We start from the raw sequence: 20264 nt of genomic DNA, 5'->3' as shown, positions 1-20264 counted from the left end.
TCCCTTCCTCTGTCGTCACTTCCGTGAGCGCCACATAAGTCTCCAAGTGATCCGGTGCCTCCTTTTGCGCCGCGAAAGGGAAGAATAATTTGAGAGAAGCTCTAGTCCTCCCGTTGGCCGGGAACAATTTCACTGGGGGGGGGGGAAAAGGGGGGCGCGGCGGCGGCGGTGGTGACGGGGAGGCGTTGGTTCCCAACGAACAGTGGCGATAGCATACTGGTGAGGTCGTGAGAGGTGCTCTGCGCATGCGCTGAGAAGGGGACCCTGGCGAAGGAATAGCAGGAAGAGGCCAGAATGCTTCTGCCTTGACAGTTTCTTTTATCCGCGGACCGGATTTCCTGGTTGCTGCTGGTGGTTGTATTTTTCCCCTTAACGCCCTGACACTCTGTAATTCGGGTAGTGAAAGGGATAGCTGCTCATCTGGGAGGATAGCAGCCTGGATTGTTTCTTCTTCTTCTTTTCTTTTAATAATAATTCGGTTGCATCGTGTTGCAGCCTGCTCAGAGCAAACTAGGATAGGAGTTGGAAAATATATGGAAAAATATATTTTGCTTTCACCATGGTCGATTTTGAGTTTTTAGGATTTCCCTGCTGTAGCAGGGTGGAGAAATGGACTGTAATATAGTTTCGTCCATAGTGCTGATGGACAAACTAAGTTATTTTAACGGGAATTGGGGGCAAAGGTTGGAATTGGAAATATTTTTGATGCTGGAAATATTTTCTTCCCATTGCTGTGCCCCTTTCCCCACATAATCATACTTCAGGATTTTTTGTCTGCCTTTTTTATCAGAAAAAGAAAAAAAACCCATCTCCCTTTCCGTTTACCTCTTGGGACTTTCCCTTACCATCCTCTAAAATTACACCTGCAATCCAGGCAATGAATTTCGACTGAGTGGCTGTATCTTGTGCTTTCAGATGATAGCCCTATGGGCCAACCATTTAGCGTGTTTTCTTAAAAACAAAAACAAAAACCCAACACCATACAGTGGTACCTCGGGTTACATACCCTTCAGGTTACAGACTCCGCTAACCGAGAAATAGTGCTTCAGGTTAAGAACTTTGCTTCAGGATGAGATCAGAAATTGTGCTTCAGTGGCACGGCAGCAGCAGGAAGCCCCATTATCTAAAGTGGTGCTTCAAGTTAAGAACAGTTTCAGGTTAAGAACGGACCTCCGGAACGAATTAAGTACTTAACCTGAGGTACCACTGTATTACCATATTTTGATGTGTTCTATCAGTATTGCAAAGCCTCTGACAGGCAAATTTAGTTGAATTGAAATATTGGGGTGTGTGTATGTATAAATCACAGCACACTTGAGTTGAAATTACATGCACGCTTGAGAACATGACGAACCTTGTTGAATCAGACCAAAGGTGCACCTCATCCAGTATTCTGCTTCCCACAGCAGCCAACAACATGCTTATAGGAAGCCTTCAAGCAGGACATAAGCACAATAATATTTTTCTGCTTTTATTCACCATTGACCAATATTCAGTCTCATGCTACCTCTGAGCCTACAAATAGTACATAGCCATCGCAGCTTGTAGCTATTAATAGACAATTCATGGAGAATAAGCCTAATCCCCTTTTAAAGCAGTGTAAATTGGAGGTCATCACCACATCTTGTGGTAGAGAATAGTTTTATCAATGTGTTGCGTGAATAAGTACTTTTTATTGAATCTTCTGTCATTCACTTTCATTGATTGATCCCAGGTTCTAATATGATGAGAGAGGGAGAAAAACATCTGTATTTCCACACCATGCATAATTTTTCAGCTTTTCCCCTAAACTAAAAAGCTCCAAATGCAACCTTTCTTCATAGGGAAGTTCTTCCAGCCCCTTGATAATTTCTGCTGCCTTTCTTTCTTTCTTTCTGCACCTTTCACAGCACTACAGTATCCTTTTCTGCACACTTTACATTAGTGTAAAGGCAGTACAAAACTGGCAGGTTTTTTAAAACCCTTTTCCTAGTAATTCCTAACATGGAATTCCCTATTTTTTTCACAGCTTGTTTGTGACAATTCTGTTGGCCACATATCACTTTCTCTCTGCCTTGAAGATTGCAGCTTTGTATTTTTGTGCATTTGTGGGAGGTGGTCTGGCAAGCAGCTGTTGCTCAGTCTGCTCCTGGAAACCCTGGTTTGGGTGTCAGATTTCAGATAAACTAGAAAACCCCCCTGATAGGTTTAAGATTTCAATAACCTGGTCTTCCTTCATTCCTCTCTTTCTTAGCTCTCTGAATGTCACAGCTTCTACCACTCCCCCCCATTACCAGGCAGCTGCTCTTGGTTCACTCTTTGTCTAACCATGGTTCTCTAACTCTTCCTCCCATCTTTGCAAAATTCCTCTTATTTTACTTCATCAGTAAAGCATTATTTTCCTGAAAAAGTTCAATCTTCATCCCTATTTCCCTGTCCCAGCTACTTTACAAAGACACCTCATTACTTAGACCAGGGATGGGGGACCTGTGACCTTCAAGATCTTAATAAACTTCAGCTCCCATTGTCTCCGACCATTGACCGTGCTTGGACATCTCTACCAGACTGATAGCCGCCTGATCCTGGCAGTATAGAGCCACACCTCAGAGAGAAGTTAATCTTTTCACACTAGTAATTTGTATTTCAGAATACCTTATATCCAGAACATGGTGAAGTAGGTTTCTGATGTATGTAGCAGTGTGTCCAAAGCAAAAGTAATAGTATCTTCCTCCCACTATTAAAAGACACGCTACTCAGTTACAGATATCCACCATCCTGTCTGATTTGTCCCTGAGTTTTAGATACACCAGTTTGCAGCCTTAAGCTGCAATTCCACTCATACAATAAGCCTTTGAATTCAGCTGATTGAACTTTGGAATATATATGCACAGGGTAGTTTGAAAGTCTGCCATTTGGGAGGGTAGGTTGAAGGCTGCAGTTACAGTATGTAAAGTGCTATTGGTGGATTGCTTTGATTATATTTGCTTTCCCATATAAAGCAGCTGTTGCTGAATTTAGTGTTTTCTTTTCCTGTCCAATTGAAATAGGCTCCATTTTAGCTCATATAAGTTCTCTCCCATTATTTCTTAATAGTGCTGCAGCTGCTCCCTCATTGCTGTCTTTTAAAAACTATGTTATGCTAAGAGCTAAAACATAAATTAACAAACTAGATTATAAAATGAGATTTAATATGTTACATGTAAAATGTGATGCGTATAGTATGGATATTTCAAATAGTGTGTGAAGTGCTATTACTGTGAAAATAGTACGTGTGAAACAGAAAATAAGAGAAAAGCAGAATTAAAATTAACCAATTATCACCTTTCAAATAAATCCCAAAGAGGTTTCAGAAATGGGGCAGGTACAGGAAATTGAGTCTATTTAAAATCTGCTTCTTAGCCACTGATATTGATTCTAGGCCACATAACATAGTTGTAGTTTGCATTATATGTATTTACTTCATTTTAGTCATGAACCCCCTCCTTAGGTTATTAATTGTCAAAGGTTCTTTACAATTATTGGAGTAAGATCTATTCTATTAATATCTATCCTGTTAATTTGTATACAGGAAGTTGAAGGGTTTGCAAGCAGAGAAACCTTAATTAGTGGGGAACGTAACCAAGAACAATAAAATTAACTATTCACTCAACCCCCAATCCCCTCCTCACTTTCTAGTTGCCAGAAGCTTTTTAAAAAACCCCAAAGATGAGCAGGCAAGTCACTTTTTGTATTTGTTTCACTTTAAACAGCAATGGTCCGTAATGGCAAAAATGGTGGACTCCATCTGAAACAGATCTCTTACTACAAACAAACAGGTGGATATCATCCCACAACATTAGCAAGTGAAAGAAGCGGAATAAGAAGAGCAGCTAAAAAGTTTGTTTTCAGAGGTAAATATAATATAATGGTCTTGGGAGTTCAGTGTGCTTTGTGCCATGCCTTTATATCCGTGAAGGCTGAGACCAAACAATATTGGGCTGGGTTGTTGCTTATCAAATGTAAAGTGGGATTTGCATCATCATACATAAAAAGAACATAATGAACATGATTTTCTTCTAAGAAATTAAATACTGTACACAGGAGCATATAAATCAGGAATATTACATATTTATGTATGTTTATGCCATTCTTCATGTATAATTTAAAATTTTGGGTGGTGAGTCTGGTGTTACCAAGAAAAAATCTGGAGGGCCGCAGGTTTACCACCCATGTCTTCTGAGGAATGGAAGGTGTTCCATTTTGGCAAGATCTTGGAAATCTCCAGGGAAACGTGCTTGGTGCCTGCTTTGCTGACACTTCAGCAACAGCCTTTTTATTTCCTTAGCCATTTGAATTTTTTAAGTTAACAAGGACAATTTTTATTTCTGCTGTGTTCCTTTTCAATTTCTGGTGCTGGATTTGATGCAGTTCCATTTGCCATTGCTTCATCTATTTTGTCTTTATTTTATTAATGGGATAGTACTTTATTCTTCTTTTAAGCTGCCCTGGGAACACAATAGGGTTGAAAGTGGGAGATATAAATTTAGCAAATAAAATAAATGTTAGCTTGTGTCTGCCTATTTTGAAATACAATTCCCTGTCATGCTAACTTTACATTTGTATTCTCGGCAAACAAAAGCTGATATTTTCTAAAATTTTGCCCATGCAAAATCCCTCAAAAATAATCTTGCTGGCCACATTACCACCAACATTATGTCTCTCTTTCAGAATAGAACTGTCTGTTTTGAGCAGGTGTGCTAAGAAGTAGTTATGAATAAAATTTGAACCAATATACAATAAATGGTATGAAATTACACAATTTATTTGAATGCTTTCTTTTAGATAACAATCTGTTCTATGTGGGAAAAGACAAGAGGCAAATGCGCCTGGTGATTCTTTCTGATGAAGAGAAAAGGAAAGTGTTAGAAAAGTGCCATGAAAATCATGCAGGTGCACATCATGGCATATCAAGGACACTGACCCTGGTGGAATCCCAATATTATTGGACATCAGTAACCAGCGATGTAAAACAGTGGGTATGGGTCACACTGTGTTTATGTGTTTGTGTGCGCGCGCATGTGAATGAACTCTTGATCATTCTTTAAAGTCCTCTTTGCATGATATGGCACTCATGGGATACGGGTGGCGCTGTGGTTTAAACCACTGAGCCTCTTGGGCTTGTTGATTAGAAGGTCAGTGGTTTGAATCCCCATGACAGGGTGAGCTCCCGTTGCTCTGTCACAGTTCCTGCCAACCTAGCAGTTCGAAAGCACACCAGTGCAAGTAGATAAATAGGTACCGCTGTGGCGGGAAGGTAAAGGGTGTTTCCGTGCGCTCTGGCTTCCATCATGGTGTTCCATTGCAGCAGAAGTGGTTTAGTCATGCTGGCCACATGACCCGGAAAGCTGTCTGTGGGCAAACGCTGGCTCCCTTGTCCTGAAAGCAAGATGAGCGCCACAACCCCATAATTGCCTTTGACTGGACATTTTCCTCAGTTTGTTCTACTTAAAACTGGTGGTTCAAGATGCAGAGAAAGACCGGATCCTAAAAGTGCATTTGCAAGAAAAGGTTAGAATGTGTGGTTCTGGGGTATTCTTAATTTATTTTGTGTGGCTTTACTTATTCTAAATCTTCATAAGACAGCAGAATATAAACAGCAATAGAAAGTTCCACCCTTGGACTATTACCTAATCAACAGATGCTTGTGTTGCATTCTGAGATAATATTGCCAATGCTGTTAAATGTGTATTAATGTAATACCTATTGGCTGCGACACCAAACACTGAAGTAAGTTGGTAGCATGTGGCACCCTGTCATTTGTTTCATATACAAATCGCTTCCCATAAAGAAGCTTGAAGTGATTTAATAGTAAGCACATATTTAAAACTGAATCCAAGTCTGAAACATTTCCAGACTGGGATAAAAATCTCCACTTATGAAAAGCTGCTTGGAAAAGGAAGGCCTTCAGTGGACACCAAAAAGATAATAGGGACTGTGGGAGTGAGTTCCGAAGGGTAAGTGCTGCCACTCTAAAGGCCCAATTCCAACATTATACAGAATGGACTTCATGATGAGAAAGGCTCTGCAGGAGGCTGCATCCTATAGAGTACAGTGATAAGAGGCGAGATGATCTTTGGGTATTCTAATCCCATGCTTTATAGGGATCAGAATCTTGAACTTAGCTGATTGGCAGCCAGTGCAATTCTTTCAGCAGCAGCGTAATCTGATGATGATGCTTTGTACCAGTGAGCAGTTGAGCTGCTGAGTTTTGCACTAGCTGCAGGTTCTGGACCAGCTTCAGGGACAGCCTCACACAGAGCATATTGCAGTGATCATATGTGGAGATTCTCAGTGCTTTACGACACTGATCATGCTATACTGGTCCAGAAACTACCATAGCTGTTTAGTCAGCTGAAACAAGTAAAAGTATTAGTAGCCACTGAAGTCACCTAGGCTTCTCACAACAGATTGATCCAGGAGTGCCCCCAGACTACAAAACTGGCAGTGTGAATAGAACAATGCACCAAAATAAATTGCAAGTTGAGTTTTCCTGCGTTATTTTTGTATCTGAGTAGATGGGGATCTGTTATGGTGTTTGTAGTTATAAGTATCAAAACATGTTTTGTGATAGTTTCAACCCAAGGCAATGTAGCATGGTTATTCTGTCTTAAACCTATTGTTAGAATAATAGGAGATACTCGAATAACTTATTACAAAAACATTATTAATGCAAATGGATGGACTATTAACACCCATTTTCATTACTTTTCTCCCAGGTGTATGCTTGCGAGCATTGCCAGGTAGCAAAGAATACAGCTGCTGTAGCATCTAAATTCCATTCTATTAAGGCAGAAGACCCATGGACTGTAGTTACTCTAGAGCTAATGGGACCTTTTGATGCCACCAGCCGGAACAATGTGTATGTCATCCTCCTAACAGATGTCTTCACTAAGTGGGTTGTGGTTTTGCCCCTGCATGACCTTTCAGCAGCTGAAGTGGCTAAGGCAGTTGTCAGTGCATCATTCTGTTATGGACCACCTCAGAAAATAACTATAGATCAGGAAGAAGAGTTTGTTCATCAGGTAAGAGGAGCAAACTTTGCTGTGGGAAGTGTGCTTGATAACTTCCGGTCGAGCTTATTATTTGGTACATGTATGTTAAATGTCTAAATCTGAACAAATTGCAATTTTGTATCTCAAAGAGAAATTAAGCATAAACATTTCAGTACCTTTATAGTGTAACTGTGCCACTATTTCAAAGCACGGTTTTCAGTTACCAAGTGAAATAAAAACAATGTGGAGGTTTAAAATGATTTGTCTTATTCTTAAAGATCAACAGGGAGCTGTTTGAACACTTTGGGACGAAGGAATTAATAATGCCGTACCCTCAAGCTGATCATGAAACCGAAGCTGTCAAGACAATCAGATCTTTCCTTCTCAAATACTGCACGGAGCACACCAAAGACTGGGATGACCATTTGCAAGCTATTTCATATGCGTTCAACTTGATTGATTCAGTATGTATGGAGAACATTTGTACCTTTTGTGTCAACTGGAGCTGAATGTTCTTTAGTAGCACAGTGTCAAATATAACCACATTTCTTTTTTCTTCCTTTTTTTTAAAACAGGAAACTAGCAACAACACGCCCTATTTCCAAATGTTTAAACGAAATCCTTATATACCTTCAACATTAAGTGTGATTCAAGAAGGGGAGAGTGACTGCATGTTTATGAGAATCTTAGCTGCTATTAGACAAGCAGAGAAAGCAGTACAGGAAAGGACAATTTCAAGTTGCCAGGTAAATCTACCCCCTCCCTTTCTCAGGAAAAAAATATTCAATGTTCAGTGAATACAGTATTTCAGAGAAAGAAAATGTGTGAATGATTTTAATTCAGCACATTTAACAAATGTCTATCATTCCCAGCTGTTTGAGCTAGGAATAAAGGTTAAAAATACTCCCCTAAATCATGCACAAATGTGTCTGAATAAGGCTCATTCAAATCTTCAAACTGTACAGCTTAAGTTAAGGCTTATTCCTCTATGGTTTAGGGAGTGAAGCTGTCTGACATCACCCTGAATTCCCTTCTTATGAAAGACAATTACAGACAGGAACTTATTAGATATAAGAAATAAAGCAAGACCCAGATATCATTTAGAAAAGCAATAAATATCAGCCATACCTTTCGGACATTTATAGCCTACAGTTTCACAAAACTAATAAGGTAGGCTAATAGAAAACTTCATTATGAGTTTATATGGATATGTGTATACACTGGAGCAAACGGAAAACCATATGCTCATTTTCTGATTTCCACACATCTTGCAGACTCAGTCTGGCTTGCACAGATCAGATGCATTTGAGAAAACTCACACATCTGTCTCTGAATTGTACATCCTTAAAGCAAAAGTTCTAACTAATAGGTTCATTTTCTACTTAGAATATGAAGAAAATGCCTGTGGAACAGCAGAGTGGGAACATGAGCCAAGTCAGGAAGAAACCAAAGCAAGTTAATCAATTTCTCCTTAAAGTTGGACATGAAGTTCTCAGACAAAAGAAGAATTGGTGGAAAGATGGTCGCTTCCAGTCCGAATGGGTTGGCCCCTGTATTATAGACTATGTTACTGATAACGGCTGTGCAATATTAAGAGATGCTTCTGGCTCAAGGCTGAAAAGGCCCATCAAAATATCTCATCTTAAGCCATATATAAGAGGATCCCAGGAACAAGGTGAAAGTTATGTCTAGTAATACTCAATTATCTGGTTGTCATTAAACCATAGGTAAAGCAAATAAACTGGTCACACTGATCAAAAGTCCCTTTCTGTGCCAAGAGCAACAAACCACAAGCCTATTCCTGTTATGTGTGAACCCAACTTGTGGTTTTCACTTCCAAATTACAAATAGGAGCCAAGGTTTAGGGGAAGGAAACCTTGAGCCCAGACTTACATGTAATGACAAGCCAGCCATAGCAGGTTGCTGCTCCTGGTACAGAGTGGGGAAGAGAGAAGCTGGGATTTTTGACTAGTGTGTGCTAGCATGCATTAAACCATAGTTAACATCTAAGTTTAAACCATAGTTGATGCTGAACTATGCCATTGGCGCTTACTTTTCCCAATAAGAGCAATAATAAGTGAAGAATCTCAAAAAACCGCCACAATTAAAAGCAATTTGATCTTATTATAGTTCCCATTTCTTCTTTTACATATGGAGATTTATGGGGAAGCTTTCTTGCCCTGTAAAACATGCCTAAGGCTTTCCAGCCCTGCGAAACTTGTTTTTTGTATGTGCATTTTCTCCAGCTATACAGAGTTATGTTGGCCTTTTGCCTGTTGAAACACACGCACTATAATAATTATGGACAGGATGCTGAGGCTTAAGGAAGCCTTGGAAATGCACCACTGCTAATTACAGTAATTGTGAGAACTGTTCTGGGCATATAGTCCAGATAGTGATATGTCTAAGAAGAGAACTGAAATTCCAAGCAGGATAAGGTTGTAGAAGTACATGTTTCTGCTGCAGTTTGTGTGTAGTGGGTTACGGAAGGATGGCAGCATTTATTATTAAATTTTGGTGAATATGTTTGTGTCTTCTGTAATCATTGAAGGAATTGCTGAAATGCAAAATGAGATGTCAAGAGCACTCCCTGTCTTCTCTCTCTCTCTCCCCCCCAATTAACTTAGACTGTTCTGCTTTACCTAGCCCGTGAAAATATTGAATTGTTGAATCCCCTGAATGTTGTTTAAAGCACCTGTACTGAACCCATTTCCCAAAAATATCTTGTTTACTTGTGCAGAGAATGAACGTCTTCATGACGTCAGTCAGCATTCTGGCTTTCTGTCCTAGTTCAGAAGAGGTAATTGAAATATTTAATTTCCATCTCCAGTCTATTTGTGATGGGCTCAGCAATTTGATTTCCTTTAAACCGACACTGAGTCACCAAGCATGATATTTAGAAAGGAGCCAACAGCTGCAAGCTGCACAGTCCAAAGATCCAAATTGCAAGACAAAAAAATGACTAGGCTTTTGTTTTGTGTGTGGTGTTTTATTTTTTGTGGTGCTGCTGGAGGAGTTGATACAGGGTAGATTGGTTAACTGCTTCTTGACCAGTTTAGCAAGCATGCATCTTACTAGAAAATTTATTTAAGGCTTTTACATAAGATGCCTTAACTGTAAAATTTATATTACCTCCAAATATCCCTATTTACCAATGTGTAAATATCTTGATGTATCGTGACAGAAAAAGAGGAAGAAGAGAATGCTTTAATAAAATAAAATAAAATAAATCCTTTGGTCTGTCACAATATGGAGGCCAATTTCAGCCCCTTCCTTTATTGGTTGGGGCACTCTAAGAAGCACCTGCATATCCATTGTTGTAGTCTATCTCGGCTCCTAAAGAGAACGTCTCAAGAACTGTGCCCCATAAAATGGGGTACAGATATGAGGGTGACATGCTGCTACCTTTGTATTGCTGCTCCTGTCCCTGGATTCAGACGTGCGTGATGCAATGGGCTTGCATTCCCCCTCCCCGACCATTTAATGGCCTTGTCCGACTAAAAGGTTAGCAGATTTTTTTCAACTTCAATGGATTTTGTACGGGGACTGATTTGTAAATCCGGGGACTGTCCCCAGGAAACGGGGACGCCTGGTAACCTTAGCCTAAATGAAACTTGGCTTCTAATCAAAACGTATTTTCCTCTTGCAGATAGCAGCTACATTTGGCAGAGTGCCGTCATGGTTGATCATGATTATGTCGGTTCATCCGACACGTCCGCAGGACAGAGCTCCAAAGATGTCTTTTCTGGAAAAGGTCCACCTGTTCCCGTTGCTGATGATGGCCTGTCGGGGAAGGACCATGTCTTCTCAGAATGTAACAGTAGCGCAGAGACAGAATTGATAGACTCAGACTCCACTGACTCAGTGCCGAAGAATCCAAAACAGTGGTGTGCAGCTTACTGGACTCTTCAGAATAAGACAGAGGCTACTTGAATCAAATGCAGTAAGACTCCATTGGAATAAGTGGTACGGAGCTTGTCAAAGGTGTGTAAATACTAACCTTTGCTTCCTTTGTCCAGAATTGACCACTGCTTCAGCTACTGCTAAATGGTCTGTTCGTATGTTGTATGAAACCATAGCTTAGCACCACATGCCCAAATAGCAGCAAGCCTTGTGCTTGTGCAGTCCCCTTTCCTGCTCTGGTGCAGCCATAGAGGAGGAGACTGGAAACTTTCAGCTGTTTTTCAGCCAACCATGGTTTCTCATTTTATATCAAACTGGTTAAATGTTAAAACAAAAATTTTTTTTTCCTTCCAGTAGCACCTTAAAGACCAACTAAGTTAGTTCTTGGTATGAGCTTTCGTGTGCATGCACACTTCTTCAGATACACTGAAACAGAAGTTGCCAGATCCTTCTATATAGTGAGAAGGTGGGGAGGGGTATTACTCAGAAGGGTGGTGGGAATGGGTGGTTGGCAGATAGCTGTGATGAGCCATTTTTCACCTTCTCACCCCTTGCTTTTTCCTGTAAGACCTATTGCAGTCGTTAAGAGTCGTCAACAGGCTCATCACAGCTATCTGCCAACCACCCATTCCCACCACCCTTCTGAGTAATACCCCTCCCCACCTTCTCACTATATAGAAGGATCTGGCAACTTCTGTTTCAGTGTATCTGAAGAAGTGTGCATGCACACGAAAGCTCATACCAAGAACTAACTTAGTTGGTCTTTAAGGTGCTACTGGAAGGAAATTTTTGTTTTGTTTTGACTATGGCAGACCAACACGGCTACCTATCTGTAACTTGTTAAATGTTAACTATGGTTAAGGGAAACAAGTCAACTTCAAGCAGTTTTCAACATACTGAACCACATAACCTATGTAACTACTTCCCTTTAAAAATCTTCTCTTTCTGGCCATGCCAAAGGAAGAGAAGGGAGAGAGGATTCCCAAAAGATAGACCAGACACAAGTGTCTTTCATCCAGCAGAGCTTTGCTGCTACTGAAGGCAAATGAGCATAATGGTCACAAATCCAATACAGTACATCCAGGATTGACACTGTCCATAAGAAGTTCAGTTGCAGCAGACTTAATTTAAATTTACAATAACGTATAATAAGACTAAACCTTAACACTATATACAGAACACTACACCAGAAGGAAAAGAGATAGAGAAGTGAAACCCAGGCTCCTTCTGGCCTTACTTTTATAGTTAGCATGACCTTGACAGAAAAAGATAAGAGAACCAGTTTAAGCCAGCTGTACTCAGCTTCTTTGAAGGAATAACCCAAACATCACGAACCTCCTGCTTGTTTCTTTCACACAGAAAAGCTTCTAGAATCCTCTTGAATTAATTAGAATAGGAAAAATCTCTATACATCAGATCAATACTTTCTGTACTAAGAAATGCAAACTGACATACATGACACTAAACTGTTGTTTAGCAATATATATGAACTAGCCTAGTAGGATGGTGCAGTTACTGCACAGTTTACAGTGGTTCGTGCTGTGTACGCCATTAGTATAAAGAAGCTTTGCTTCAATGTAACTTACTATAGATTAGTTGGAAGTTTTAAGTGGTATCCATTCTGGTCAATTGCCGGCAGCATTGTGTCTTATCAAATAAAATCACAACATCCCGCTGTACACCTTTCATGCAAATACACTAGAACAGACTGTGGCTTAGCCACAGAACACAGGCTTCTACGTAGATGGTCCCGGGTTCAAGCCCTAGAACTCCCAAAAATAAGGAGTCTTAGGAAGCTGGAAAAACTTCTGCCTGACCACTTGGACAACTGCTGACAGAGTTGACAGCACTGCACTAGATGTAAGGCAGATGCTGATAGGTCTTCAAGGAGATCATGTTTAGGAAATGAACTTCCATCAACCCAAGTGGTGTGGCTTATGTCCATTGCAGCTGCGACGGGGCTTTTCTCTTAGATCACCTCTGGCTTGTTGACAAGACTTGCTGTTTGCCACCTCAGTCTTGTTCACTGGAGCTACAGAAGGGCTTTGCATGGAACACACAAAGCTGTTGATGAGCTTCTTCCAATATTTTGAGAACCTTGAAGCCAACAAGTCAATCAATTCTTAACTGTTTTGAATGTTTACCTTGCAAAGCCTTTTATGACTAGGGCCTTAGCGCCTCTCCTAGTATTAACCTATCTGGACCCTTTGTTCTTTATCTGAGGGTCTTCTCTGAGAGCCCCTTCCGAGTGTATCAACAAGGGAGAGGGCCTTTTGGGTTGTGGCTCCCAGCTGCAGAATGTTCTCCATGGTGACGCCCAGCTAGCACCTGAACATCCTTTTTGCACCAGGTTAAAATGTATCTCTTTTCCCACACATTTTACAGAGTGTGGGGCAAGCTGTTTAATGGCCTATCTGATGTACATTCTTGCTGCTGGAGTTTTTGTTGTTTTTCTGCTGGATTTTATTTATTTATAATATGTCTTATGAGGTCATTCGCCATGAGATCCTGGGGCGGGTTACAGCAATATAATATGAAGTTATAGAACCCTCACAGAAACAATTAAATCTGTTCCAAATGAAGCAGAGCAGCATAACATTCAGTAGAAGAGGGTAGGTCACACGAAATGAAATGCTTAACTGTCATAGACCGGGTTAAAGAGGTGCATATTTAGCACATGGTAAAAGCTGTACAATGAATATAGTAGGCACACCTCTGTGGAGACTGTGTGCCACAATTTAGGGGTTGCCACAGAGAAAACCCTCTCCCTTAAGGGTTACTGTAACTGTTTTATTAAAGTGTGATGATGATGATGATGATGATGATGATCATTGTTGTTATTATTATTATATGGTTTTTTTTCCGGTAAGCGACTAGTAAGTCAAAAAATAATAGTTCAACCTCAAAGTACAACACAAGCCCTGTGACTTCTGAAAGTTTTCACCGTCAAAACTTAATTGGAATATGAAAATCTCCACAATCGTCTTTAAATACAGTTTCTTTATTGTAGGACCTCTGTAAGCTTTATCACTAGCTAAACGTTGTTTACTGTCTGACTTGTGCCACCTGGTGGGTTTTTATATAACTTCAGGGGAGGAAATGGAAGACATACATTCATATAATGGCCTAGTTTTCCCTATTCTGGATTGTACCACTTGATACTGTCAGTGGGGGTTCTTTAGTGTTTCTGCAGTAGCTTTGACATGTAAATTCTGACAGGTCTAATTAAGCCCACCCGAAGCAACTTGAAAATTTCTAGGTAGCCAAGCCAATGAAGTCTTGTTTCTCAGCTAGTAATTTCACCAGCTCTAGAGAGATGAGCAGCTTGTGCCAGAACAGCTAACATAACCTTTCTTCAGCTAACATGGTTTCTACTGGAAGCATAATTTACCTTAAAGTAAACTTTGATTATAACAGATATAACAGTATCTCGTGAGTTCTGGACAAACTTCTAGCAATCTAGTTTTTTCAGCAAAAAGAGCTAGATGGGTTGGACTAAAGGCAAGACCTCACAAACCTCTAATATGTGGGGCTCTGCCACAAAATGTTGCAGTCTGTCCTAAATATGTGCGTTTTGCTCAATTCTGATAATATAAAAGACAGAAGTCTCTGCTGTCACTTCATGTGGGGAAATGTGTGTATTTTAGCTTGACTTTTAAAAGTACACGCAGTCAGGACACACCTACATTCTGCATTCAACTGAATTCAGGATTCACCTTGGAGGTGGACTGAGGGGTAATTCAAGCAGGTCGACCATTGTTGCAACCCGAGATGTATGGGGGATGTTTGACCAGGAGTCACAGAAGTCCAAACAAGTACCAGCCCCACCTCTGACCCCCAATATTAATAGTGCATAACATTGTGATTGAAGCCGATCTCAGTGCTGCCTCCCTCTTTTAGTTTGCAATAGGGGCACAGCAGTAAATTGCTTTCTTCCCCAATGGGAAGGGGAAACGACAGTGGATAAGAGTGCAGGGTTCTGGTAAACTACTTTCTCAGATTCAGTCCAGTCTGCAGTAAGAGTATCATACTTTTGAGCAACAGTTTGGCGTTGTTGTAATAAAGCAGTCAGATAGTGACCCGTGGTCTGCAGTATTCAGCATGATCTGCACTGCCAGGCTTCTTTCTCCCAGTCCCTTCTGACTGCAATTTGGGGATAATGATCTGTGCGTGTCTCTTTCTCTGTCTTCTTTTGCACAGTTTCACTGCATTCTCTGGACAGAGGGGGAAAACTGAGCGAAAGGATTACATAGGGAGAGATACATAGGTAGCCTCACACACCTTCTGCTCTTCTTACTGTCCCTGGCTGCTTTTCTTCCAGCTAGCTTCTTTTACCTGCTTACCAGCTGACCAGCAGCCTTTTCCCTCTCACCCTCCTTTTCACTTTTCTGCACCACCATGTCAAGGTGCAGCAAGCAGATCATGACAACAGAGGGTGAGGAAAACACAAGTGTCCCAGATGGAGAGGAAGAGAGAATGTGAATGGAAAGCAATGGAACCTTTAGCCTCTTGTGTCTTCCTCCGGGGCACTCCAATTATATTTCCCCCTCCTGCACTGACGATGCCCAGTGTAACCCTTCTTAAATGGGGTGTGCCGGGGGGAGCGCAGACGTGAGCTGGCAAGGATCTACTTGTTCCTAAGCCAGTCCGGTTATTAGCAAGTTCAGCGCAGGAGCCTGATCTGGCACAGTTTCCTGTAGCAGCCTGGAGCTGATGCAAACACCGCTACGCCACTAGCATGAGTAGTGGGGCTCTGGATGCAGCAGTTGCTCAGCTGCCCCCCAAAAGGTGAGGACGGTACCCTAAACCCCCACCCAAGCCCTGAAACAGAGGACTGGGGAACAACAGAGGGAGACCCATGCCAAGTTTGCTTGATATTCACCATATAAGATATGAAGCTGCTTTATACTGAAGCAGTCCCTTGATTCATGTGGCCCAATGCTTTCTGGCAGCAGTTCTTGGGTGGTTCAGGCAGAAGACTTGACTTGTCACAGGAGGTGCTGGGAAATGGGAAACCCAATCTTCTGCATACAGAGCATATGGTAGTGGTACAAAGAAAAACCTACTTGGCTACTTTTATTCTTAACCACTAGGTGTCACTCACTCACTTCGGTCGAACAAATCCGGATGCACAGAGAAAGAGCATGTTTGTGTGTTCATGAAAGCAAATGCGTACATTTCAGTCAATCCTGTGCCCCAATCGCCCACAACAAGATACCGCATGGAAGGAGTGTGAGGTGTGAAACACCATATGCCGATGTTTTGGAACAGAACATAGGCGTGAGAGTTTGTTAGCTCTGAGTGGAAGGACATATTGAGGGATTACCGTATTTTTCCGTGTATAAGATGCCCCCATGTATAAGACACCCCTTGTTTTTGGGGACTCCGAATTAAGAAAATAGGGGGAAATTGTCAAGAGTTGTACAGTTGTTAAGCTAGTTGTTGTGCTTTTTGGGGGGATTGCCAACAGTTGTTGAGCTTTTTTGGCAGGGGGGAATTGCCCACAGTTGAGCTTTACTGGGGTAGATTGCCGAAAGTCACTCACCCGACTGAACAATGCTTAAAATCGCAAGCGACGCAAAAGCCGCCAATCACCCGCCCAATTGCCGCAGGGGAAGCCAATCGACAACAGCCCTTGCTGCGGCCACCAATCAAATGCCCAATAGCCACAGGCAGTCTCCTGCTCGTGGCTGCAACCAATCGCCTCTCCCCCCTCTGCACTATCCGTGTATAAGACGACCCCCAGTTTTAAACATATTTTTAAAAGAAAAATACTGTATTTTTCCGTGTATAAGACTAGGTTTTTTTCCTAAAAAATAATGTCAAAAATTGGGGGGCATCTTATACAGGGATACATCTCCCCCCCATTTTCTTAAATCAGAGTCCCCCAAAATAGGGGGCATCTTATACATGGGGGCATCTTATGGATGGAAAAATACGGTACCTCGTCTTAGACGTGGAAAAATATGGTAAGTTCTACGCCATTCCCAGAGATAATTAACATCATTTTTTTTCTGATGAAGTTCTGCACAACCAGGAGAGTGGGCAGCTGTCAAAAGGATCTGCCCTGCAGTCCAACAGGCAGTGGTGATGGATGTAAAGAGACACTGGAGAAAACCAAGACAGAAGGGGGGATCGTTAAGCAAGCTCATGTTCAGAAGCACTAAGTGATTTGCTGCACAAATATGCAAGGCCAAAATATGAACCCTAATATAAATGCTAGGTTTATGTAGTTTTATATATTTGGAGAGATTTCAAAAAAAATATTTGTGCCCGTATTAACCGACCACATAGAAGATGCTTCGCAGCGGATTTCTTAACAATGTGAAATGCAATACTTGAATAAAATAAAATAGGTTGGAAGGTTACAAGTCCACAGATCAGCTACTAGAAATTAGTGAACTGGTGGTTGTTCTTTCTGGTTCTCTGATAGCAATCTATAAAAGATTGCTAATAGTTGGCAGCGCTGATCAACTAGCAAGAATGTCACCAGCAAGGACATTTTTCAGTCTGTGAGCCCGTATGGATACAGTTCCTGATTATTAAATGAATGTATACCAGGAAACTGCTGCAAGTTACCCTTATTCCAAAGTCTAGTTTGACTTACACCACTATTTTTGCTAGAGTAAGTTCCAAGTTGTCAAGTCACCTGGGTTGAAAGAGGTTTGGAGCAGCTGTTTCTCCTTGCCCCAGAATGCCCTTTTTGGGGACTTAACACTAGCATAAGTCCCATCAATGGAGCCTGATTGAGGGAGTTGCTGTGCCCCTGGCTGAATTGAGATGGGGGAGTTACTCTGGCATAACCCTGGGTCTGCCACATTCACCTACTCCAAACGTACTCAGATCTGGTGGCTCTTGGGTTTGGATTTTGCTGTAAGGCTGCAATCTCATATCCACTTTCCTTGGAATACAGCTTTTATATACAGAATAGTTGGCTTACTAATGTTAAGGCTAAAATGAATTTAGAAATTAAAATTTATTGCAGTATTCAACTAAGTTTTACTCAGCAGAGTAGACCTGTTGAAATTAGTGGTCCAGATTTAGTCATTTTCATTAATTTCAATGGGTCTTCTCTGAGTAACACAAGTTAAATACCAGCCTCAATAGCAAAATTAAGGAAATGGTTTCTCGAAATCAATTGTGTCACAAAATGTGATCCTGATTGCAAGTTTTAAGAGTTGGAGGGTGGGAGGAGAGGGAGAGATTAGCTTTGCCATCTTGGAAATGACAGTTTTATTACATATTCTATCCAATGCGAGTTAGGCACGCTGAAATAAATGGCTTTTGACACTGAGAAATGAGATGCTGTTTGGAACAGTTGCACTCCCCTGTAATCATTTTAAATTTGGTGCATTAATCAAGTTTCTGAACTGGATACAATAATACATTTTTGAGTTGCAATACAGAGAGGTACGGTTTTGTGACAACATGCATTCTACTATTTATTTAAAGCATTTTTAATCCTGCTTTTTGGTCATATTTACTTCACATTTCTTGAAAAAAAGATTACAGCCCATTATGGATCAGCCCAGTCCCCAGGATTTGGCAAGCACCTGCACAGACCGAAAGCCCTTCTCATTATCAGGCTTAAATCAGGGATGGAGAACCAGAGACCCTTCAGATGTTGTTGGACAGCAGCTCCCATCAGCATGGCCACTGGTCGGGTGATGGGGACTGTGGTGCAACATCTGGAGAGCCACATGTTCCCCAACTCTGGCATAAATCTTCTGATGTAGAGAATTTAGGCTGAGGACCAGGTGGAGGGGGGCACTAGAGAAGCTGGCATTGTATTGTACTCTCCAGTATAAGTGGGTGAGAAGTTATTTTCTATGATTCTCTCTTCCCCTCCATCCCCAAAATAACTGTAGCTGTTAGGATGGTTCTTCTATTCTTCCGAAGAAAAAGGGAAAAGGTCTAAAGATTTGCCATGTTCTGCACTCCTCTCCAGTGCTAACCTTCCAAGAGCAGCAAGAAGGAAATGTGGGAAGCCTTGACAGTCCGTTTATATCACCAAGCTTGCATGCAACAAGATCGACACTGTATTACTGTATTACTGTTTCCTGGGGGGGGGGGGTTAGTAACATGCATGTTTTAATATTTGCTAATTTAACAAGTTCCATTTATAATATTTATAGATGCGAAGTTATAGATTTTGCGTTTGAATGCTTGTCTGCTAGAAATGTTACCAAGCACAATTCAAAGTATTGGTGCTGACCTTTAAAGCCCTAAATGGCCTCGGCCCAGTATACCTGAAGGAGCGTCCAGCTCCGAGGTCCTTCTGGCAGTTCCCTCACTGCGAGAAGTGAAGCTGCAGGGAACCAGGCAGAGGGCCTTCTTGGTAGTGGCGCCCGCCCCGTGGAAAGCCCTCCCATCAGATGTCAAGGAAATAAACAACTGACTTTTAGAAGACATCTGAAGGCAGCCCTGTTTAGGGAAGTTTTTAATGTTTGATGTTTTATTGCATTATTATTATTATTCTGTTGGGAGCCGCCTAGAGTGGCTGGGGAAACCCAGCCAGATGGGCGGGCAATGAATGAATGAATAATAATAATTTATTTATAAGTTATGTATTATTTTTTGTTTCAATGAATTTAATTATCAACAGGACGCCAATTTTTTTAAAAACCGGTTTTCTTAAACCTGTTTATACTGTGATTGCTAGAGAAGTTTGTCACCGATGCCTGCTTTTGCTTGCTCCAAGAAAATGTCTCACTGATGAAGCAGCCCCTCTCAAATGAACCATGTAGAGTTTCCTGCACATAGCCACCTTTTCTCAGAAGATGTTAATGTTACTAAATGGGCATCGGCGGGGTGGGGGGGTAGGGACCATGTTTTTATTCATCAAATGGAACTTGGCCGATGTATCTGAATTATCATTGTCATGTTCTGTCAGACGCATTGCAGTAAATCTTCATTAGGGATAAAATATTACAGCTAATATAGCACGACAGTTAAGAGACAGAGACTGCCGTCTTACCACAGCAGATGCTGCTGGGGCTGCAACTTCCCTCATCCCTGATTGGCTATGCTGTCAGGGGCTGATGGGAGATGCAAGTCCAAGGGCTTCGCTATGCACACATCTAATTGAATTCAGCACAGATTACACTGCAACTTCAAGTTGTGCCATCTGCTATGAATTTGACAGGAGGCCTCATGGCAAAGCACTCCTCTCCAGCCTCAGTCTCCCATCTATAAAATGGGCATAATTATGACCTAATTCGGAAGGTTGCTATAATGGTTGTAGACTTTTAATATCTTGGAACACTCCAAAGGGCTTTACAAATGCCAAGTGTGGAAACTGTGTGTTCATATGCTATGGTAACCAGGACTGTACTTTATGATTGGGGAAGG

General features: G+C 41.3%; 1 protein-coding gene across 7 annotated transcripts; it reads left to right on the top strand.

The window, feature by feature from the left end:
* The first annotated feature begins 8 nt into the window (after positions 1 to 8).
* Positions 9 to 18956, top strand: GIN1 (gypsy retrotransposon integrase 1). Of its 7 annotated transcripts, none has more exons than XR_014539799.1 (9): positions 9 to 38; positions 3729 to 3869; positions 4801 to 4994; positions 6735 to 7040; positions 7289 to 7474; positions 7586 to 7756; positions 8397 to 8685; positions 10660 to 10994; positions 18782 to 18950. XR_014539799.1 is itself a non-coding variant. In XM_083576917.1 (8 exons), exons 2-8 carry the CDS (start codon positions 3731 to 3733, stop codon positions 10941 to 10943), a joined length of 1569 nt encoding a protein of 522 aa, XP_083433043.1. In that variant the 5' UTR covers positions 23 to 38; positions 3729 to 3730; the 3' UTR covers positions 10944 to 11231. The 7 variants fall into 7 exon arrangements, 4 of the variants coding, with proteins under 4 accessions (XP_083433043.1, XP_083433044.1, XP_083433045.1 ...); XR_014539798.1 differs by having other exon boundaries at positions 23 to 38; positions 18862 to 18956; XR_014539800.1 differs by lacking the exon at positions 18782 to 18950 and adding an exon at positions 16937 to 17855 and having other exon boundaries at positions 23 to 38.
* Positions 18957 to 20264: the final 1308 nt, after the last annotated feature.

The sequence above is a fragment of the Podarcis filfolensis genome (assembly GCF_964270895.1).
Source record: "Podarcis filfolensis genome assembly, chromosome: 11".
NCBI classification, from domain to species: domain Eukaryota; kingdom Metazoa; phylum Chordata; class Lepidosauria; order Squamata; family Lacertidae; genus Podarcis; species Podarcis filfolensis.
This window is presented reverse-complemented; position numbering and strand designations above follow the sequence as displayed.